This window comes from Lissotriton helveticus, chromosome 12 (assembly GCF_964261635.1).
Source record: "Lissotriton helveticus chromosome 12, aLisHel1.1, whole genome shotgun sequence".
Taxonomy (NCBI): domain Eukaryota; kingdom Metazoa; phylum Chordata; class Amphibia; order Caudata; family Salamandridae; genus Lissotriton; species Lissotriton helveticus.
In genome coordinates this window covers 475,606,016-475,630,140 of record NC_136073.1, presented here as the reverse complement: position 1 = coordinate 475,630,140, position 24,125 = coordinate 475,606,016, and the positions used below count along the sequence as shown (strand labels likewise).

Below are 24,125 nucleotides of genomic sequence, written 5' to 3'. Positions count from 1 at the left end.
GGGCCCCGCAGAGGTCCTCCCTTAGCTCTACATTATTTAATGCTTACATCACTCCTTTGATTAGGTTGGCCGCTCTTTCAGGTTCTTGGTTGTATCTTACGCTGATGACACCCAAGTTGTGGTAGGAGTATCCACTGACCCCAATGAGGCTGCCAAAGATTTTAGATCTTGTATGCTGATAAGTCACCGGGATGCAGAAGAACTTTTTAAAAATGAATTCCGATAAGACGAAGGTGCAATTATTTGGCAAGGACAATTCTATCTGGAACTCTTCTTGATAGCAGTCAAGCCTTGGAACCCTCCCCTGTCCAGTTCAAAAGGCCAAAAAAAAGTAATCTTGGACTCTAATCTTACCTTCCTCACCCACTCTAAACAGGTTACTTCTTATTGTTTACGGATGCTAAAAATCCTAAAGAAAATGTTACCTTTTATTCCTATATACCTTAGAAAATCTGTCATACTAGCTCTTGTAATTTCCAAGATAGAAGACTGCAATGCTCTCTTCGTAGGAGCTCAGGCCTGAACTCTGATCAAGCTACAAAACCATTCAAAATGTGGCTGCCAGAATACTTAAAAACCTACCAAAATTCTGTCCAGCATCCAAAGCAATCAGCGACCTGCATTGTTTGCCTGTTAGGGCAAGAATCAAGTTCACGGCCTAAAAGGCATTGCATCAAGTCAGGTCATGCTTTCTACAGCCACTCTTAAACACTGCACGCACCTGCGTACCCTTCGATCTGTTACCGCCAGGCAGGTCTGTGCACCTAGAATAAAAAGATAGCAACGGAGGGGGTGTCTCTTATTCCTCCTCCAAGTGGTGGAACTCCCTCTTGTTTCATCTCAGGAAGCAGTCCAATCTCTTAATAATTTGGAAGGATCTGAAAACCTTATCTTTTCCGCAACTCACCTCAATAGTTATCTTGGTTGGCTAACAACCTGCAAGCCTCTTCTGGATTGTTCTAAATAGGGTATAATGACACTAGTGCAAAGACACCTTACGGTAATAGCTCACTTTAAAAAACACAAAGTAGAACAACAGTGTTCTTATTAGGTCAAGACAGTGGAGTATCTCCTAATCTTTGGAGGAATGAAGTGGAGCAAATAAGGAGGTTTTGAGGTGCCAGATTGACTTCACCCCTAGGGTTGCTCTATTGGGGTTAATAGAGGAGTTGGAAGGGCTTAGGTTGCAATTCACCTTTATTGAAGACAGTTGTGCTACTTCTGGCCAGATGAGATAGCTCTCAAATGTGGAGCCCCAAATCCCCCGTCTGTGGTAGAGTGGAGGAGGGGTGGATTGGTGTGTGCAGCTGGAGCAATCTATTTACGAAGTAAGGGGCTACCCCCGCAAACATGAGAAGATCTTGGGAGGGTTGTGGGATTATCATGAGCTGTGTGTGATAATGTAATGCTTGTACTGATCTACTGACTTGACGGAATCGAAGCGAGGTTGCTGGTCATGTTATTGTTGTGGAAAATAACAATAAACATTTAAAAAGCACAATCTAGGCAGGATTGCAAATCCCTACACAACTGAGATATGATGAAACTGCTTTTCCCTCCATCCTACCCACAGTAACAGCCTCCCCCACACTCCTTCTACGAACTCTCATTCACACACAGGTAACTTCAGATGCTCATTTCAGCAAGTGATATTATCCAATTCCAAAAAGGAAAAAATGCGAGACACGCACCGACTCTTCTTCCTCTGCCACGCCACCCGCCAGAGCTCCCTGCACACGGGTGCGCACGGCCAGCGAGGGGGACTGGGTGGTCATACTGAGCCCTGGGGTCCTGAAGACGCATCTGAGCCGCTCAAACACCATGGCGGGACCTCGCCCGCTGTTCTACCCACACTCCCATCTGCTGCCCCCCCCACCCCGGAGCCCTGCAGTACAGCCGCTCCATGTCCATGCCAGTTCCCCGCTCGCCACCTTCTGCTGCCAGCCCGATCAGCCTGTGCTACAGCAGCACCGGGCACGGCTCGGAGAGCAGCGCCGCACCTCGACCATCAAGCTGTTCGCCCAGCGACGCCAGCTACATGTCCTTGGACGAGTACAGCTCAAGCCCTGTAGACGCCGGACGACCTGGTCTGCGCGCTGGGGTCCTGCACCACCACCACCCCAGCAGCACCCAGGAGTCTGTGGCTGAGACGCCACCTACCCCCGGGCGGGAGATGAAGGGCTACATGTGCATGGAGCGACCGCCCAGTGGGGCCATCCTCGGCCCCCGCCACTACTGCCGCCTTTCCAGAGAGGAGTTGCTCGATACGGCACACAGGAAACGTACCTATTCGCTGACCACTCCGGCCCGCCAGCGGAGCACGCCGCAGGTCTCATCTGCCTGCCTGGACGAGGCCACCCTGCTGCGAACCGCCTGTCGTGACCACCGCTCTCGCACCGCCTCTCCGAAGATGCCCCACCACCCCTACCCCGAGGACTATGGAGATGTGGAGATTGGCTCTACTGGACACCTTGGTGATGATGGCTACATGCCCATGGTACCCAGAGCGGCTCTTGTAACTAAAGACTACATGCCCATGAGCAGCTGCATTGTGTCCGCTCCAAAGGAGATCCTGCGGCCCCGCAATCCCGCAATGACAGCCCCCCACAGCTAAACGGCAACAAGACTGGCGAGAGCTCACCCGAGGACAGTGGCTACATGAGGATGCTGTGTGGCACAGAGAGTCAGCTCAAATGCACCAGCGATTACTTGAACATGTCCCCTGGCAGTCAGGCCTCGGCCACCCCTCCGGACTGCTTCTTCCACCCGCAGGTTAACGGTGACAGCGACCAGTACGTGCGGATGCACTCCCCGGGTCGCCTGCAGCGCACGCCCGGACCCCGAGCCGGCCCAGTCCAGAGAGCATCCTCCACCACCGCTGCAGGGCAGTGCGAGCCACGCGGCTGGTGCTGGACAGTGTGCGGACCCTACTGAGTATGACCGAGCACCCTACGGGACCCGAGCCCCACAGGCCCGGAAGCGAGTACATCAATATTGACTTTGGGGAGCGCTGTTCGCCAGCTGGGGGCACCTCGCCTGGCTCGGACTACATGAATCTGGACTATAGTGGCCGCTGTAAGCCGGCCCCGGTACCAGAAGCATGTAATGGTGTGCATGTGAGCCGGCCAACCCAGCTCCCAAATCAGCAGGACACGGCCCGCCGGCAGCGCTCCCCTCCTCAATGGTTTCAGGTGCCGATTCTGATCGCTTGATCGGATCGTTACCTGGAGTTACGAGGTTGGCATTGGAGTCCGGTGTTGGTGACTCGTAGGGGGAAGCTTTTCTCTCCGTAGATCTCTCCTGTCCTCCGGCACAGCTCGGCTTAAACGGAGATGGGACTGCCTTTCCTCTGCGTCTTGATGACGTGGTGGTGGGCGTCCTGGTGACTTCCTGCTGGCATAAAAGTTTCGTTATCTTCTTTATGGGGCCACCTAGCCCCATAAAGAAGATAAGAAGGCTTTTACGCCAGCAGTAAGTCAAGGCTTTTACGCCAGCAGTAAGTCAAGTAAGCCAATCTGAAAAGGACGGGGCTTACAGAGAAAGAGGAACGTCACTAGGACCTCTTCTCCAATGGCTAGCCACCGTTTTGCATGAACGGAGACGCCAGCCAATAGAAAAGAGGGGCGGGGCTTAACCTCGCTAGTGAAAATCCCTCTATGTCATTAAGTCTCGCCAGCTCAACTGCGCATGTGCGCAGTCTTTCACATGCTGAGACCTAAAAAGTTCCCTAAAATAGGGGTGTTGGTGTTCAAGAGTCACTCAGCCTTAGAGGAGCAGGAAGACAACAGTGGTGCAGGATGAATTAAGACCCCTGGGTACTAGCCTGGATGACATGAGACTATAGAAAGATTTAGTTGCTACACCTCCAGGGTACTGGATTTCTCTCAGATGGAATCAGTTTAATCCTGATCATTGAAATATCCAATACAAGAGGTAGACTATCTTAAATATGCTGCTTCACCCTTGCCTTCCTACTATAAGTCTACATAGTCAATGTAACTTTTTGGGAATTATGACAAGAACACCTTCTGCTGATATCCAATCAATGAGACATATTTTGCGGTTCCCATGCACTTCTTTATAGAACAATGCACAGGAACATTTAATTTGATGTCCAGGTGATTGAATAATAACTATTTTTCTACATTTCAAACAGTTTTTCAGTGAAGAGATTCTATACAGCCTCCCACAAGACAATTGTACTTAGGTACTATGAAAAATATCAGCCATCTAAAGCCCAATACATATTTACTTCCTTTATTAATACCGAACTTGACGATACGAGTAATCTGGGACTCCAACTTCTAATAGAAAGCCCGCCACAAAAATGTGTGCAGTCTACACCCCAAGTTAGTAAGCACTAGGGCTAACCAACATACTGAAATGATATTGTACTACCAAACTAACATTGTATCCTTCTTTCTCAGCACCACTCCTAATATTAGGCTGAAACAAACCTACTGCCAATGTAATGCCTATGCAATACCATAAGCTCCAGATGGTACAACATGCCTCTGCTAGACTGGTGGGCAAACTTCCTAAACGGAGTTCAGCTTCCGTAGCCCTGTAAAAACTACACTGGCTATCAATCCACAAAAGGATCCTATTCAAGGGCGTCTTACTGGTTTTCAGAGCTTTTAGGTCCACCGGACCCAAATAGCTCATTGCCTTCCTCAGTAATATCAAGACCAAGAGGTTGCCGAGAACATCCAATGCCAGTCTTTTGAAGCACCCACCCTTCAGACTTAAATCCTGAGGTGGAAAGTCCTACACAGTGCTAGGCACCAAAGCCTGGAACCAGCTCCCATGCTCTCCTCACTTCATTGACACTGAAGCCAAATTCAAGAGTTTTAAGACCAGGCTTTTCCGTGCCCCATATCTCTCTCTGACTCCGTAATCTAGTCATACCATTTGCCCTTTCTTTAGCTTCCAGAGACATCACGTCACGTGTTATCATCCATTGTTACCAAACCTCTTCCTATAAACCGAACCCCACATATGAGTGGGATTACTGAATGGGACAGGAGTAGGCCAAAATAATGACCATGTGAAGTTATCAGCACAGTGGCTTCACAGTCACATATTTGTCCTGCTCCTCCCAGTTACAATAGGCCCACTGCATGTCCGTGTGGAAACATTGGGTGGTGGGGCTATTGTAACTGTACCGCAAATATTCTATAACTATCTCACAGAAATATGAGGAAATACTTTAACTAACGATGGACAGGGAATTCTGGATTTAAAAAAAGTGGTGCCATCCTTCCAAGCCACACCACGCAGGACTCCTGTGCTTGGTGACCATAAATGTCTGGGGTTGGTAGATTTTCCTACACGAGGGACAACGCCAGGCTCAGAAATTAGTTTCTGTGCCTCAACAAAGTGCTGTGTGTTATTTTTTACTTAAAAAAAAAAAAAGAAAAATGAATAAATCAAACAGTGTCAGGGCTCCTTGTTGGGGTGCAGATGTGGGTGTGTGGCTGCATGACAGGAGGTGTGGTTCGGTTCATGAGGAGGCTAAAAAAAACTAAGCAGAGTCCGGGTTCCTCGCTTGGGCACAGATGTGTGTATGCGCACAAACAAGGAGAGTTTTTTGGGGGGGTTTTGTTTAGCCTAAGTAAAAATAATCCAAACACCCTTAGACACGCCTGCTAGGGCACAGACGTGTTTGTGTCCGCCTAATGAGGACCATTTGATTCTTTTTTTGAGGGTAAGAACATTAATTTAAACAGTGTCCAGGCTCCTTGCTGGCACCCAGATATGAGGGTGACTGCACCCCACTGAGGAGCAATATACAATTTGGGGTTTTACTGGGGGTAAGAAAAAAAATAGCATCTGGCTCTCTCTGTGAGCGCTTAGAAGAAAGGAGACAGACACCGTTTGGTCCAGAAGTGAGCATAGTGCTGGCTCATTCATGTGTTTGCTGGTGTCCAGAAGGGATCGGGCACCAGTAAACTTCTAGCTCCCACCACCAGATCGAAGAGGAATGTGGCCCCTATTGTAGCTGGGGGGGGGGGGGGCACAAAAACAATTAAAAGGGCAATGCCCCGGAAACAATTCATCTAAATGATGTATATACACACAAACATTATGAGAGAATCTGAGTGAAACCTTTTAAGGTTGTATATATGTGCACCATTAGAAAATTAAATTGAGGTCACTCATTGTCCCTACTATATTCTGTTTGACGCACTTGCACAACTTCCACAAATCAATCTGAGGATACTAAATTAATGTTTAGCCTCCCATTTCAATAACTTCACGTTAACAGAACGTTTGAAAATGTTAATTTGCGCATTTTGCTTTTTATTTATACAAACTTTATTAATCTTTTACTTTTATTTAATTTCCTAAACAGTTGGAGTACCTCCTGAGTAGGCGTCACAAACCCCCAGGAGTCCCAAAATCACAGGTTAAGAACCACTGCTCTACAAGATCCCAAGTGATGGTGAGTTCCCCATTACTTTATCTTGTACCTATAAAGTTCAAACTCTACATGGTGGCTGTCGGCCCACCTGCAACCAGAGCACTATTAGACTAGAGATGAGGAAGTGCAAAAAAGAAATTAGACAACAGACCTTCTATGCATCTCAAAAAAGCTCTGCATCCTCCAGCACTGTCCAACCCCAGCTCTGATTTAGGAAAGAGCTAAAGTAGGTCTTCAATGAACCCTACATTATAATGAAGTAGCTGTTCACTTTAGTGCTAAAGAGTCCATCTCCCCTTCAAATCATACGTACAGTGCATTTCCGACATGAATCCAGTACACCGCTCTACTGCTTTTCAGGTAGATTTGGAGTATATAAATTCTACCTACAGAGGGGAAACGGGTAAAATCCAATTCTGCTGAGCTGTCCTTGAAGAGGATTATGCCCAAGAAAAAAGATTCCTAAAAAAAGACCATGTTTTACAACACAAAATGAAATACAATGTATCCAAAGATGGTGCAAGCTTAGACAGACACCCTAACAGCTGCTCCTTCTATAGCTAATGCAGATTGAAGTGGTTTCCAGCAGTCAGGTCAGCAATAAGACATGTAGGCACACAAATGGGTCACCTCTTAAAGGAACAATTGAAGATTGTAAGAAAATGCCTCTGTTTCCATGATCGCCCTTGTTTTTTTTTTTTATGATGTTGGTTTTTGGACTCCGTACACTGTGACCCTGATAACCAGGCCCCAGTGCATGTGGTTTGTCCCCTAATAACCTGAAGAATTGGTTAAAATCACCGATTAGCACATTTAACTTAAATGTAAGCCCCTATTATATGGTACCCTGGTGCCCCAGGTCTGTAAATTAAATGGCACTAGTGCACTGCAGCACTTATTGTGCAACAATTAAATTCACCATTAAAACCATTACTCTAAACCTACCACAGAAGCCTGGAAGAGGAACTAAGGCACGGTATGGTCAAGTAATGTGTCTGTAGCAAGTAGAGGGGGGCGAGTAACTGAAGACTTCAGCAATGCGCTTGGCTCTGACTCAGCTTGAGGTCCTTTTAAACCCGCCAGCTGATACAGCACTGATGTTTATAACAGTTTCTGGCCAGCATTCTCACCCGAGAGAAGGGGATAGGAGTTTAACATAGGCTGATCGTGTAGATGCCAAGGAGTGGTGTGAAAGTACTTGGAAAGGGACATGATTCTGGTGATTTTTCAAACTGCAATATGTCCCTTTCACAGCACTCAGTGTCCCACCAACATACTCCCCTTCCCCAATTAAAAAGCGAAGTGTGAGCTCTTTGTTAAACCCTGATTGCAGCTCTGCACTTCACTTCACTTTTGCTTCAGGGAAGAACTGTAACTCGGGATCTCTGATAGCCCATTGTTTTGTTTAGTCATGTAATTACATTCATTAATGTGTTCATCCTCTCTTGGAGTAATCTTTTTTATTAAGTCCAGGGAAGCTTTGACATCAGCATAAAAATTCCCTAACTTAATTGTAATTTAAGCACTTCACTTAAGATGTGCACTGATGTCGCCCTTGAAAATGTATCACAAAGCACTGCCCTTTACCATTAAACTGGACAAAGGAGGGGGTATTCATCCAGTGGCTAAACTACTTAATGTGCATTCTAATCTGTAAACCGGAACTCAATCCCAGCTTCCCTGCTTGAACAAACGGCCTGACCCAAGCCAAATACTTGCATGACTGTTCACTCTTTTCCTTTATAATCACATTTGAAAATGCCTTCACGTAATTCAGTTTGAGATGTGTGTTCTGCAAACCGTCTTCTGGTTCAATAGACTATAATGTTGCTCCAACTATGACGAATATATAGGTCACATGTAAAAGCTACATGACACTGGTTTGGCTCTTGGGTGACTCTTGGCACCCATTTCAGAGTTGGCGAGGAAATGTGGTGGTTCACGACTATTTCCAAGTTTATGTTTAGAACTATCACTCGTAACATAGGTCACTGAAAACAGGGATAAAATCTACAAAATGTATATTAGTCTGCATGTTAAATTAATATTTTTTAAACTTCGGATTGTCTATCGTATTTTCATATTTTTGATGAACAATTTACATATCAAATATTTTGATGGTTCACCCCATACTCTGGTTCAAAAAGCAAAGACAGACAGACACCCTTGGCTCAGGTCTCGCTCAACTCCCTCCATTACTTAGATGGATTGTTCATGTCTAATAGCACGACAGGGGATGTAGCTGGACTGAGGAGCTAAAAATGAAGCTTTACTGTAATAAAAGCTATAAAAACTTCCAATATGTTACTACAGAAGTAGCCAACGTGACAAAGTAATAGGTGAAGACATACTATATTGCTAAAATCAATGCAGGAAGCTGATTATTCGTTCACAAACATGAATAAATGGCTTTAAAGAGGACCGCAGAACAATGCCTGCCTCCTCTTCTGACACACGCCTCACGAGTGTTAGATGTAGTTGAAGGATCACTAACCTGCTAGTCCTACATTTCAAAAAGCTAAAATTATACGGTTTTGTAACTAATTTACACTAAGCTAGTTTGGGGGGGGCGGGGGAATACAGACATGGAATGTTAAAAAAAATACTGTATTTGATCTACAAGCTCAACATACATGGGTCATATACGCAAGTGCTTGTGGGCAAAAGCAAGTGCTTGTGGGCAAAAGCAAGGCACACAAGTCAAAAAAACAAGAATGTCTTTAAGATTAGAAAAATCGCATCAAGGATTAGTAATAGGCTTCAAAGAAGCACACACCCAAAACCCTCAAGGGACACATCCTATTGATTGAGGCTAAATCCGATACTGTCATTAAGGCTATAATTATTTTCAAACCGTAAGACTACTCGAAGTCTGGTTGTGAACACCCAAACATTGCTGGGTGAACGGAGGTAATGCAGGATTCGGGAGTATATTACAATGCTATGCTTAATTCCGTGATTCATACCACACTTTTACCGCTTCCAAGCACTACATGGGCGTACGGGTTCAGGGAGATCAGCTCTTTCAGCGCAATGTTTGGGAAGGAAGTTTCTAGAGCACGTGATGTTAGTAAACTGACACCGAGCTCACATGGTGCGAAGGGGTGCGGCCTAGCCATGCTTGTTCTACCAGAGGGAGGGCCGTCCAGCGTGCAATACAGCCAGGACCTTGCACCTTGGAACTACATATATCCCTTTCGAGGAGGGTGTGTCTGTCTCCTAGGTAACAACACTGGTTGGAAATGAACCGACTATTAACGTGAGAAAATACACCAGTCGTACGAGTGCCCCGCGCCCTTGCAGTGGCACACTAACCCGCTGCACTGGGACCACAGGGCAACCACCTACCTCCCTTGTGTTCACCCCTTTATTTAGTGGCGTCATTTCCCACCCCTGCCTCTTCTGCTGGCGCTTGTCCCCTCCTGCCCCAGTTACCTCGCCATGAGCCTCGCGAAGCCGGGACACCTGGCCCCCCCTCAGGCCCTCGCCAGCCGTGGCCTCCATGACGCCGGGTGTCCCTCCGGGTGAGGGTGTGTACTGCTGACCTCAAACTGTGAGCGCCCGGCCCCCTGCCGGGGGCGCTAAATCCGGCGCTGCTCTCTAGTAATACAAGTCTCCGGGTTTTTGTAGCGAGCGGGTCTGGGTTCAAGTGTACCGGGATCAAGGGTGCGCAGCCCCTCAGCAGGAGCAGTGAGTCCTAAACACGTGCTTATGGAGGCGGCTCCTCAGCCGCTCCCGTGCGGGCTCTGTGCGTGACATCGGGGCGGGAGACATCTCAGCTTCACATCGCTGGCCCCCACGGGGCCCGGCGCTGTCCCGGCGGTCCAAAAGCCCCTCTATCCTCGGCGTGTCCAGTCCGTGCACGGCGTCTCGCTGCTCTGCCTCCGTATAAATGGGTCTGGTCCCCGGCTCCCCGGAGTCCCCCTCTGCCTCGGGACGTGGCCCGCCTCTCTCTATTCAGACGCGTTCTCACTTATGCTTCGGGGTGTCTCAGTCGTTACCCCTAGAACTCCTGCAACTGCTCTCGGATTTGTGGCTGCGCCATCAGCAAGCACCTCAGAGCTTCCTGCAGCGCCCGGTGCATTGTGGGTACCGCGGCCCAGCACTGACAGGAGCGCACACAACAAGGCACGTGCGTCGCAGGGCTCTGATCCCACCACGTGCTCGCGGTCACAGCTGCCAGGGGCTCACTTCTCCGGGGCGAACTGTTAACTTGTAACAAGTTTCTCTTCAGGGAGTACATTGTTACATTGTTATCTTTAACACACTGGGGGGTTTAAATGCGCATTCTAGCAAATGTGTAAAGTAGGAAACTCTAAGAATAAATAATTAGCTTTATTGTCAAAACAACAGCAGCAAAAGCAAACGTCCATACATGATCTTCTCCAGGCGGCAACTGCCCTCCTCAGAGCACCAGAATGGAATTCTGGAGCCTTAAGGTGTAATAGTTCGAGGAGGTAGATGGCATTCAAAGGTAAACATAGATATGTAATAGTAATAACATAACACGTCTTCCCTCGTAAAGCAAAAACAAAAAAGAAAAGAGTGAATACATGTAAAATACAATAACACCAGATACATCTATATAAGAATATGTTCAATTGCTATAAAAATAGAAACAACCTAAACTACTCAATGATGTGGCTCACAAAATCTGACATCCATTTGGGCTTAAAACTCACCCTTTTGATGTGCACTTCTCCTGCTAAAACAGACTTGCCATTTCCATTGAGATCTTTCTGCACTTCTCCCTCCCATAACAGACGAGAGGGTGGGCGGGGCTGCTCTGCTCTCCGAGCAGGGCAGGCAAGCAGTGGATTGCCCACTCCAAGGTGCGTAATGACTCTTTGGTAGGCTGGCTAGTCATGCGCACTTCCCTGTTCTCCATGCAGGCTGCATTACAGGCTGCATGGAGAACATGTCCACCCCTACAGCCCCTGGCTGAGAGCAGTGTCACAGCGCTAGTGCAGTGTTGTGATTGGCTGAGGGGAGGGAGTCTGGCTACCTGCTTCCTGTTCCTGTCGGAGACAGGAGAGCAGCAGCAGAGAAGATGTGGGACTCGGCCTGGAGGTAAGATTCATCTTTTCTTTTACTATTTCGCCCCGTGACACCATCTGCCCCCCCCCCAGCCTCCCTTGCAAACTCAGTGTCCTACCACACACACAAGCCATGCCAACTGATGCTGCTTCCACCATCCGTTCCCCTTCAATACAATTCCTTTCCATATAACACTCAAACTCTTCTGAGGCGCCCAAATCATCCTCACCACCCAACCTGGAATTACCACCACAGTCACCTTCCTCATCCCCATGATCTCCACTCACGTCATCTTGAACGGAAACAGGTACAAACAAAGGCTCCTCATCTAACAGTTTAGAGTCATTTTTGTATAGTTCACTGTTACCCTTGAGGATGGTAATTCTTCTGAAATTCCAAACTTCACCATCATCCTAAAGGACAGCATCGCGTAATAACTTAACCCCTTCGATGCTGATGACGGAGCGGTTCCGTCATCAGCATCGGTTTGGCTGTGCTGATGACGGAATCGCTCCGTCATCAGTACAGCCCTGGGGGGAGCGCTGGCGCTCCCCCCCTGGGGCATCGATCGTGGTGCTTTGTCCTGGGGTGGCAGCGGAAGACTTTCCCCTGCCACCCCCTGGCCCCCCCACGCTTCCTGGTGACGTCAGCGCGCACAGCGCGCGCCAACGTCATCAGGAAGCGCTGGACGCGCTGGAATCCATTTCATTCCAGCGCGTCCAGCACAGAGGTGGGTGTTCGGTGCTCCGGTGGGGCGGGGGGGGCGTTTTTCGGTGCCTTGAGGCATCGGTGGGAGGAAACTGTGTTTCCTCTCCCCTGATGTCCCAATGCACGGCATTCCTGGTGCACGATCGCGCACAGCGTCGCGATCGTGCACCAGGAATGCCCCACTAGACACCAGGGATTTTGTTTGGCAATATGTATTTGTGCAGGAAGCGACCCCTTGGGCAGAATATTTTTCAGACTTTCCTGCCCCCCCCCTGGGGCAGATCAGCCGTTTTTTTGGCCGATCTGCACCCGGGGGGGGGGGGGGGGCAGAAAAGCCCACTAGTCACCAGGGATTTGGTTAGATTTGAAAAGGAAGCAACCCCTTGGGGAAGGGTCGCTTCCTAGTGGCCCTAATTTTTTTTTAGACTTTTCTGCCCCCCCTGGGGGCAGATTGGCCGTTTTTTGGGCCGCATCTGGACCCAGGGGGGGCAGAAAAGCCCACTAGACACCAGGGATTGAATCATATTTATAAAGGAAGCGACCCCTTGGGCAAGGGTCGCTTCTTTAGGGGGATAAAATATTTGTCAGACTTTTCTGCCCCCCCCCCCCTGGGGCATATCGGCCGTTTTTTTGGCCGATCTGCACCCAGGGGGGGGGGGCAGAAAAGCCCACTAGTCACCAGGGATTTGTTTACAATTGAAAAGGAAGCGACCCCTTGGGGAAGGGTAACTTCCTAGTGGCCCTTATTTTTTTTTAGACTTGTCCCCTGGGCAGATCGGCAGTTTTTTTACCGTTTCTGGACCCAGGGGGGGGGATAGAAAAGCCCACTAGACTCCAGGATTTTTTTTTTATAGGGAGCGACCCCTTGGCCAAGGGTTACTTCCGTGGGCCCATTTGTTTTCTAAAGTATGTTCTGCCGTGTCTTTATTTGGCCTCTCTGCCCTCCGTAGGGTTGCTTCCAGGGGGCCCACGTTTTTAATGATTTATAATCTTCCCCCCTTGGGGACAGAGACCCCATTTGTGACATACCTTGTGACATAACCTGTTGTAATGTGTGTTGTTTTTGTTTCTTCTATTGTGTATTGTTTTTTTTTTGTCTTTAGATTGTTGCAGTGTGCGGTTCCGTTACTGGTGGTTCTGTTGTTCTGCTGTTTCTGTAGTTGCATGTGTTTGGTAAGAGACCTCTTTTTTGTTAAATTGTAATGCAATTGTTTATTTTGCAAAGTGTGTAGTAATACGAGTATGTTTGGTTTCTGTTTGTTGTGATTGTAAAACATGTTTTGCATTTGTTTTTGATGTGTCCTTCTGTAGATGTAAGTTTTTTTTTTCTTCTTTCTAGTGGGATATCGTTGCCTATTTGCTGTGTCTTGGCAGAGTAGGTGCTGGTGAGTGTAGTTGTGTCTTGTAAGTGAATTGTATATTTTTTCTAAATATTGTTTTTTGTGAAAAAGGCTTAAATTTTTTATCTTACTTTGCGCAGTGTTGGGGTTGTTGAGTTGTTTGTGTTGACTCCTTTATTTGTAAGGATAATGGGTAGCCGCCGGATTACTGCTCAGCAAGTTGTTGGAATGCTTTTTGATTCTTCCTCTGACCATGGTCCAGAGACTGACTCTGATTCTGAGCCAGAGGTGGGAGGTGAAGATTCCGGTAGTGAGTTTTCTCTACGCATGGCTTCATCTGATGATGAAGACACTCTGAGTGCTAATGAAGCTACTTTTGGTGTGGATGATGTGCCTGTGGTTGCGGAGGACATTGCTGTGCCAATAGTGCGGCAAGAGACATCTGGGCTGCAGCCTGGGGCTGCTAGACTTCCAGTTGGTGTAGTGAGACAAGAGGCAGCTGGCCGGCAGCCTGCGGCTGCAAGACTTGACCATGAAAGTTCTGACCTCTGGGTTGCACCAGGCATGGTGCAGCCGGCATTGCCTGAAATTACTGGTGTTCCAGGGTGTAGGGTGAACACTGAAAACTTTTTGCCTATTGGTTTTTTCAAGTTGTTTATGGATGATGTGTTTTTGGCAGAGATTGTAGAGCAGACTAATTTGTATGCTGAAATTGTTTTGAGGGTGAACAGTGCCAGCCTTAAGCCCCACGCTAGAGCTACCCGGTGGACTCCCACAAATTTGGAGGAGATGATAACGTTTTTGGGTTTAACTTTTTTGATGGGCTTGCTTAGGAAACCATAAATGGCTTCATATTGGTCTACTAGTCCCTTGATGGCAACAGCTATATTTCCGGCAGTCATGAGTCGTGATAGGTATTTGCTTCTGCTTTGGATGATGCATTTTGTTGACAATAGTCTTGCTTTGCCACGAGATCACCCTGATTGTGACCGTCTTTTCAAGATCGGCCTGTGATTGATCATTTTGTTGATCGATTTTCTGAGATCTTTTATCCTGGGAAAGAAATTGCAGTGGATGAGTCTTTGCTGTTGTTAAAGGGCCGCTTGGTATTTCGGCAATACATTCCTATTAAGAGAGCACGCTATGGAATCAAACTGTATATGCTGTGTGACAGTGAGACTGGATATGTCTCTAATTTCAGGGTGTACACTGGTAAGGAATCCAGGATTAACCACCCTAGTTGTCCGTCGACTTTTGGAGTGACTGAGAAAATTGTGTGGGAACTTGGTCGTGGATTTTTTAACAAAGGCCATCATTTGTATGTCGATAACTTCTACACTGGTGTGCGGTTGTTCAGGGAATTGGCCAAAGTCAACACTTGCTTGTGGCACAATCCGCTCAAACCGTAAAGGTTTCCTAAAGAACTTGTTTGTTGAAAGCTTGCTCGGGGACAGTGCAGTGCATTGCGTTGTGAGGAGCTTCTAGCTGTGAAGTTTTCAGACAGGAGAGATGTCTACATGTTGACTACAATACATGATGAAAGCACTGAACCGGTGCCTGTTTGGGGTCAGGTTGCAGAAGTGCGCAAACCTGTGTGCATAATGCACTACAATAAGTACATGGGTGGTGTTGACAGAGTAGATCAGAGGTTGGAACCGTATGCTGCTCTTCGTAAGGCTTACATTTGGTACAAGAAGTTGGCTATCCATCTTTTCCACTTGGCAACCGTTAATGCTTTTGTTGTGTTCCAGAAATCTTGTCCCCAGTCAAAGATGACTTTTGTAAAGTTTCCGGAGTCTGTAATAGGCAGCCTTGTTTTAGTGGAACAGGCAAGTGTTCCTAGAGTTGGAGTGGTGGAGGATGTTGTCAGATTGAAAGATCGCCACTTTCCTGATACAATTCCTCCTACAATCTCAAAAGAATTCCCAGTCGGAGATGTAGAGTCTGTTGGCGAAGAGGTTTGCGGAAGGAGGTTCGTATGTACTGCCCCGACTGCCCTTCAAACCCCGGGCTATGTGTACCTACTTGTTTTAGATTGTACCACACGCAAAATAATTTTTGGGAGTATCAATGAGTGGTAAAGTGAACTGGTTGGTCTTATTGTTCAGTTTCAAAGTTTGCATTTGTGTAGTCTATTTAGATTTAGTTGTTGAGTTAGTAGATTTGTATCAATTTGCAATTTATTTTTGCTTTTCTTTTATTTAAAAAAAAAACTAAAGTATGATGTTGGTTTGCATGTAGTGTCCATTGTCTGACGGTGTGCATGGTTTGGCGCTTGGCTGCCGGTGTCTGCGGACTGGTGCTTGTCTGGCGGTGTCTGTGGACTGGTGCTTGGCTGGCGGTGTGCGTGGTCTGGTGTTTGGTTGGCAGTGTGCGTGCTCTTGCGCTTGCCTGGTGTTGTGTTTGGATTTGTCCTTGGCTGGTGGTGTGCGTGGAGTGGTGCTTGGCTGGTGGTGTGTGTGGAGTGGCGCTTGGCTGGTGGTGTGCGTGGAGTGATACTTGGCTGTCTGTGCACGGAGTAGTGCTTGGCTGGCGGTGTGTGTGGAGTTGTGTTTGGCTGGTGGTGTGTGTTGAGTGGCGCTTGGCTGGTGGTGTGTGTGGAGTGGTGCTTGGCTGGTGGTGTGCGTGGAGTGGTACTTGGCTGTCTGTGCACGGAGTGGCGCTTGGCTTGCGGTGTGCGTGGAGTGATGCTTGGCTGGTGGTGTGTGTGGAGTGGTACTTGGCTGTCAGTGTGCGCTGAGTGGTGTTTGGCTGGCGGTGTGCATGGTCTGGTGCTTGGATGGTGGTGTGCGTGGAGTGGCGCTTGGCTGGCGGTGTGTGTGGAGTGGCCCTTGGCTGGATGGTGTGTGTGGAGTGGTACTTGGCTGTCTGTGCACGGAGTGGTGCTTGGCTGGCGGTGTGTGTGGAGTGGCGCTTAGCTTGCAGTGTGCGTGGAGTGGTGCTTGGCTGGTGGTGTGTGTGGAGTGGTACTTGGCTGTCGGTGTGCGCTGAGTGGTGTTTGGCTGGCGGTGTGCATGGTCTGGTGCTTGGATGGTGGTGTGGGTGGACTGGCGCTCGGCTGGCGGTGTGTGAGTAGTTACTTTCTGTTGTTCACTACACACACTGCTAGTTGAGTGACACTCCACGCAGTCCATCATTTTGTGTTGTTGCAATGTCAGAAATGTGGGCGTGTGAAAGTGATGGGCCCTTGAATGGCGCTGTCTGCTGGTGTGAGTGTTGAAATGTGATGGGTCCGCGGCTGGCGGTGTGAATGTTTTGTATGTGTCACACGTACGAAAGGTGTATGAATGGCCTGTAAAGAGGTTGGTGCCTTGACGTGGCTTTACAGCTCACGAGCTGTGAGTCAGTGGTTCAGTTTATCATACTTTCAATTATACGCAGTGTATTTCATTTTTGTGAAATTACTTGCGAATACAATTGTATGTACTGAATCATCACTCACCCTCGTGCCAAATCCAACCAGTATGTGTGTGTGCTTGCGGAATAGATGGCTATGCAGTAATATTTGTCTTTTATCTCTTTCTGAAGTAGGGTGTACCTTGTCCCTTATTGTGATTGTTGTAATGTGTTGCTGTTCCTTCCGGATGGTGTCAATGGTCTGGTTTGTATCAGGTATGAAAGGTGCGTGAATGGCCTGTAAAACGGTTGGTGCCTTGTCGTGGCTTTACAGCTCACGAGTTGCGAGTCACTGGTTCGGTTTTTATGCATTTATTTATTGACGGAGCATTTCATTTTTTGAAATATCTTGTTAATAAAATTTTATGTACTGAACCATCACTCGCCCTCGTGCCAAATCCAACCTGTATGTGTGTGTCTTTGAGGAATAGATAGCCATGCTTGAATGATTGACTTTTGAGTAACTCTGTTAAGGTGTACATTATAGCTATAAATAACTTACTAAATTTAGATATTATTGTTAAACCATGAAAGTATATGGTCATGTCTTTCTGGTGAATTCTATTGTTGATTTTTATCCACAATCTCCTGCAAACTTGAAATTGTCTGTCAAAATTTCCATGTAATATTGTGCCTTGAATCGCACGCTCTCAAATTGAAAACTTAATTCTCCACCGTACGATTTGGACCTTTTCCTGTTGCAGCCACTATGACATTGTCACCATTGTCAAATCCACCAGCTTTTGCAAGAGGGGTTATCTGGGTTTTTGGCCCCGTGCTAGACGGCCATCTAGGGAAACCTACCAAACCCACACATTTCTGAAAAGTAGACACCCGGGGGCTTCCAAGGAGGTATGGCTTGCGTGGATCCTCCAATGTTCCTTTACCCAGAATCCCTTGCAAACCTCAATTCTAGCTGAAAAAATCAGTTTTTTCGCACTTTTTGTGTGTGGGAAAGCGTGGCATCACTGGGCTTACACAAATTACCTCCCACCCAGCGTTCCCCAAAGTCTCCCGATAAAAATGGTACCTCACTTGCGTGGCTAGGCATAGTGGCTGCAACAGGAAAAGGCCCAATTCATACGGTGGAGACTTAAAAATTACCTTTAGCAAAACTATCTTATTTTTTGAGGGGGTCACCTGAGCTTTTGGCCCGGGGCTCAGTGGCTATCTTTGGAAACTATCAAACCCAAACAGTTCTGAAAACTAGACACCCGGGGGAGTCCAGGGAGGTATGGCATGCGTGGGTCCCCCAATGTTTTCCTACCCAGAAATCCCTGCAAACCTTAAATTTAGGTTATAAAAACCACTTTTCCATACATTTTTGGGTGGGATCTCCCTGCCGGCACACATGTCCTACCACCCAGCGTTCCCCTTGATACCTCACTTGTGTGGGTGGGCCAAAGCCCTGTGACTAAGGTTGGGGTGCTTAATTTGTCAAACCTATATACTAGATATTTTAAAAATTCATGTTTAGACTGTTCTGCTTTGGGGCACCCATACAAGTGAGGTATCATTTTACTCTGGAGAACAAGGGGAACGCTAGGTGGTAGGACATTTATGCCGGCACAGAGATCCCACGCAAAAAAGTTTGGAAAGTGGTTTTTTTACCTAATTTTCAGGTTTGCAAGGAATTCTGGATAGGAATACATTGGGGGACCCACGCATGCCATACCTCCCTGGACTCCCCCGGGTGTCTAGTTTTCAGAACTGTTTGGGTTTGGTAGTTTCCAAAGATGGCCGCCGAGCTCCGGGTCAAAAACTCAGGTCCCCCCCTCCAAAATCAAGGTAGTTTTGCTATAGGGTACGATTTGGACCTTTTCCTGTTGCAGCCACTATGCCTAATCAAGCAAATGAGGTACCATTTTTATCGGGAGACCTGGGGGAACGCTGGGTGGGAGGAAATTTGTGTGAGCCCAGTGATGCCACGCTTTCCCACACAAAAAGTGTGAAAAAACTGATTTTTTCAGCTAAAATTGACGTTTGCAAGGGATTCTGGGTAAAGGAACGTTGGAGGATCCACGCAAGCCATACCTCCTTCGAAGCCCCCGCGTGTCTACTTTTCAGAAATGTGTGGGTTTGGTAGGTTTCCCTAGATGGCCGTCTAGCATGGGGCCAAAAACCCAGGTAACCCCTCTTGCAAAAGCTGGTGGTTTTGACATTGTCACCCTTTGCAAGGGATTCTGGGTAACAAAACCTGGTGGTAGGCAGTCGAGTCACCCCATCCTGAATTCCCCTGGGTTTCTAGTTTTCAAAAATGTATAGGTTTGCTAGGTTTCCCTAGGTGCTGGCAGAGCTAGGGCTCAAAAACAAAAGGTAGTCTCTTTGTCCAAAAATGGCAAGATTTCACTGGGAAATTGAGGTGCGACCACGTTGCGTTTTGCGCTGTTTCATGTCGCAGCCACTATGCCTACCCACGCAAGTGAGGTACCATTTTTTTGGGGAGACCTGGGGGAACGCTGGGTGGGTGGAAATCTGTTGAATCACGCAGATTCCCGAACTTTCCACCACAGAAATGTGAGGAAAATGTGTTTTCTTTGTCAAATTCTTAGCTTTGCAAGGGATTCTGGGTAACAAAACCTGGTGGTAGGCAGTCGAGTCACCCCATCCTGAATTTCCCTGGGTGTCTGCTTTTAAAAAATGTATAGGTTTGCTAGGTTTCCCTAGGATGCCGGCAGAGCTAGGGTGCAAAAACTACAGGTAGGCACTTTGCCATAAAAGGGTCAATTTTTAACTGCAAAATTGAGGTGTGACCACGTTGCATTTTGCGCCGTTTCCTGTCGCAGGCACAAGGCCGACCCACATAAATGAGGTACCGTTTTTATCGGGAGACTTAGGGTAATTCAGATTTGTAAATCAACTGTTATTACCAATTGAGTTTTCATGCATTTCTCCCTTCCCAATGAAAGACATTGTGTAAAAAAAAATCTTTTTAAAAAATGACCAATAATTCTCATGCTAGTATGAGTATTCCCAATTTTGAAAATGTGCAATTATATACTGTTTCTAGACTCTATAATTTGTACCCAATTCAGAAATACATAGGTGTCTTTCATACTGATTTTTCCACATATACATTTTCCAAGAATAAGTGCTCTATACCCAGTAAATAAAAAAAATCATTGCAAGTTGCTGCTTAGTTTTTGGATCTGGGTTCGTCGGGTTCTTGGAGAAACTACAAGTCCTATATATCCCCACAACCAGGAACGTCTAATGAATGTAATGGTACATTGATTTCCAAGAGCTGTCAAAATTACAAGAAGTTATAGGTGAAAATGTTGAGACAAAAGGCAGTTTTGTTGAACAAATGTTCAATTATTTCAATATTTAACTGTTAGTTTATATAAAGAAACCTTCACGGATTTAGACAAATGACCCCTTTATTAATTCAGAATCTTGTCTACTTTTCGAAAATGTATAGCTTTCCAGGATCCCTTATTGCTTTCATACTCATTTCTACCATTAACTGGAAGGTGGTGAAAAGCTCTAAAAATAGCAGAAATAGGCTATGTCCCAGAAAAATGCCAAAACTGTGTGAAAAATGTTAGTTCTCTGACAAAAGACTGTCATTACCTAAAAGCTGAGAAAATGGAGATTTCAGCCCCACAAACCCTTTTTTGATACCATTTGCAGGGAAAAATCCAGACGCTTTCATTTGCAGCCCGTTTTTCCCATTTTTCTGAAAAAAACAAAAATGTCACTATATTTTGGTTAATTTCTGGGACCCCTCCAAGGGAATCCACAAACCCTGGGTACCTTTAGAATCCACATGATGTTGTAAGAAAAGGACGCAAATTTGGCGTGGATACCTTAAGTGGTCAAAAAGTTACAGGGGCCTAAGCACGGACTACCCCAAATCGCCAAAAAAAGGCTTAGCACAGGAGGGAAAAAGGCCTAGCAGCGAAGGGGTTAATAACACGTAAGGGCTCCGAATATTGACTTTCACCCTTCTTGACCTTCCACGGTATTTTATCCTTCACCCACATACCACTGTGATATCCACATTCCTCGAGCATTACTTTCTATCAAAAGTTTGCTTATAGTGTAAATGCTTTTCCAGAACACTTTTCCTAACTTTTTCCATAGAAATATCTAAATTCGCACTTTTCACCAACTATTCTGGATTGCACTTGGTTCTGGCTCTGCGTCCTCTCATAATTTCAAAAGGGGACATTTCCAAAGCTTCATGTACATTGGTTCTGTAGATCCAAACTGTTTTATAGACCTGTAACTCCCACTCTTCACCTTTCATAACAGCAATCTGTATGGCATTTTTCAACACCCCATTGAACCTCTCAATCATACAGTTACCACTGGAATTATAGATTGATGTGGTTCTATGTTTCACCCCAATCCCCTCAAATTAGTTCTTAGCTAATTTTGGCATAAATTGTAGACCATTGCCGCTTATAATTTGATATGGTAGACTCTCCTCTACAAAAACTCTGTCAATAAACTTTAACACAGCACTAGAATCAATTGTATCCATCATCTTTATGACAGGCCATCTGGAAAACACATCGATAATTGATATATTGTACTATGGAGGAGTGCCAATAGCACCTATAGTATCTATGTCCTCTGTGTGCCATGGCCCTTCCGGAATGATGGGTTCACTCATATCAGGCTGTAAGGTTCTCAGAGATTTGTCTGAGTTGGCTCAGACAACGCAATGCCTTACACTCCTTTCTGCACACACATCCATGTCTGGCTACCTGTACCATCTTTTTACTCTTTGCTGGTTTTCGCTATACCACAATTATCCTGATGACACATCTTCATAATGAGTTCTCATAAAGACGTGGGAGGAATGGCTTTATCCCCTCTAAATAAGGTACCTTGATTTTCAGACAATTTATGTTTTATCTCCCAAAATTGTCTCAATTTCAATGGCGCTTTAGATTTCTCAGGCCAGCCGCAAACCACACCCAAAATAAGAGTTTGTAGATCCTCTTCCTTTAAATATTCATCCTTCCATTTCTTTTCCTCTACGCAACAGGATCCATCATCATGAATTAAGGTCACTTGCAGCGTATTCCATTCATTCTCTTTGCACTCTTGTAATTCTAAAGGCATGCATGGAAGGAAATCTGCCAACACATTGCTCTTCCTAGGGACATAAACTATTTTATAAATAAAATGTTGCAGCCATATGGACATCCTTGCAATCCCAGCTGAAGCTTTATACAGATCTTCAGTGGTGAGTAGCTTGACTAAGGGTTTGTGGTCACTGCTGACAGTGCATTTTCTTCCCCATACAAAACCTAGAAATGGTGCAGAACCCAAACACAGGCTAAGGTCTCTTTCTCAATAACTGAGAACTTTTCTTCCACTGGGGGACAATGCCCTAGAAGCATAGGCAATGATGGATTCCTTGCTAACTCAGTTATTTGGCATAAAATGCCCCCCCCAAACCCTTGTTACTCGCATCAAAAGTGACCACACACTTACCCTCAATATCAAAACAACCCAATACAGGTGCATGAACTATGGCATCCTTAATATTTTCAAATTACTTCTTGCAAAGATCCGACCAAACAAACTTAACCTTGTTCTTCAGTAATTGTCTAATATTAAATACTTTACTGGAGAACCCTTCCACAAATTTGGCATAAAATTATACCATGTCCAGAAAGGATCTAAGCTCATCTTTGTTAACCGGATGCAGCGCATTCTTGATTGCATCAACCAACTGTAGTTTATTAGCAACACACTCACCACATAATACTCGTCCTAAATACGTCACCGATTGTACCCCAAATTTTACATTTGGAATGCTCCGCCGTTAAACCTTTCTCCTCTAGAGCACCCAGAACCTCCTCCAACGCACTGTCATGTTCAGTTTTGTGCTTACCAAGAAGGCAATTGACTGAAATAACGTAAGCGTTGCACTCAAATAAAATAAACACGAGTGCTGAACAGCTTACTTCTGATCGAGGTTTCATCCAGTGTTTCCTAAACCTTTGATTGAATTAAACACTCCCGATGGCTGCACTTAAACGTATTATATCATACATTACAGCGTATGCAGTACTCCGGAAGTAGGCACTATCCCAGAATCCTCTGGCACTTCTCTCAAACTCGAACGTCGGAATCCAGGCGCTCAGGTACTCCGGAACGTACACAAAGGATTCTCCTATGCCAGCAAATTTCAAAACATGCCGAGGCCAATACGTTCCAAATGAACTTCATACGCCAGGTATTTTTCACCCAAAATGTCATGATGAGGAAGTTCACAAATGTAACAAAATGGCATCATACAACGTGGACTTTTAGAATAAATCCTTACTTCCCAGATAGGCGCAGGTTGCCAACCAGTTTTTTTCCAAATTGCTGCATAATTCACATTCCTTGGAAAATTTGTAGAGTAGCACAGGGTAGGTTCTTCCTTCTCAATGTTCCGACTCAGGAAATCATCACCAATTGTAAAGTAGGAAACTCCAAGTATAAATAATACGCTTTATTGTCGAAACATCAACAGCAATAGTAAACGTCTTTACAGGATCTTCTCCTGGCAGCAACTGCCTCCTCAAAGCTCCAGAAGGGAATTCTGGAACCATAAGGTGCAATAGCTTGTGGAGGAAGATGGCATTCAAAGTTAAACATAGATATGTAATAGTAATAATGACATAACAAAATGTATGTAAAGGGTGTACGGGGCCATTCTGCCAATCCTCCCCCTTCAACCCCTATCCAATTCACAGCCGTGCACATATGAGGAGCAATACGCTTCGTGGCACTGTCAATCGGTTTAGCTTTTGTGTATTAAAACGTTGCAACACACAAAAGAGGTGTACTGGTAGTAATTGGGAGAGATTATTTCACACAAAGAGGTATTCAGGCGCTTTAAGTGGGATACAAAAATGGGAGGATGTAAAAGGCTTGTGGTTCAATAATTGTAACTAAAAACTTAAAAAAAGATTTTAAAAGAGGGTGGCCTATGTAACTAAGAGCTGGTATAATGCATTTGAACTAGACCTTGACGTATTCAGAGTCTTGCTCTACAAAGAATACCACAGATATCAAAAAGCAGCATGATATTTATTTAATGGATTATAGTGTAAGCAATGACGTACTTTAAAACCTACATTTAAAAGATAGTGGTGTAAGAAAAACTATTACATTTTGGTGTAAGTAGCAAGAACCCTGGTATTTTCCTGGGACCTTTGTTGCAATCTCGGTTAACCTGTTTGATGGACATGATCTTGGGCAAATTATGT

General features: G+C 45.9%; 1 protein-coding gene and 1 pseudogene across 1 annotated transcript in view; one reads left to right on the top strand and one right to left on the bottom strand.

The window, feature by feature from the left end:
* LOC144799246 (insulin receptor substrate 2-like) overlaps positions 1-3,212 on the top strand; it is a 48,554-nt pseudogene extending 45,342 nt beyond the window's left edge.
* Positions 1-10,520, bottom strand: part of URI1 (URI1 prefoldin like chaperone) — a 369,284-nt gene extending 358,764 nt beyond the window's left edge. Inside the window, exon 1 of the mRNA XM_078670635.1 lies at positions 9,860-10,520. Coding sequence (XP_078526761.1) covers positions 9,860-9,928 — 69 coding nt within the window. The 5' untranslated portion in view covers positions 9,929-10,520. The remainder of the gene's footprint in view (positions 1-9,859) is intronic.
* Between the last annotated feature and the right edge of the window lie 13,605 nt (positions 10,521-24,125).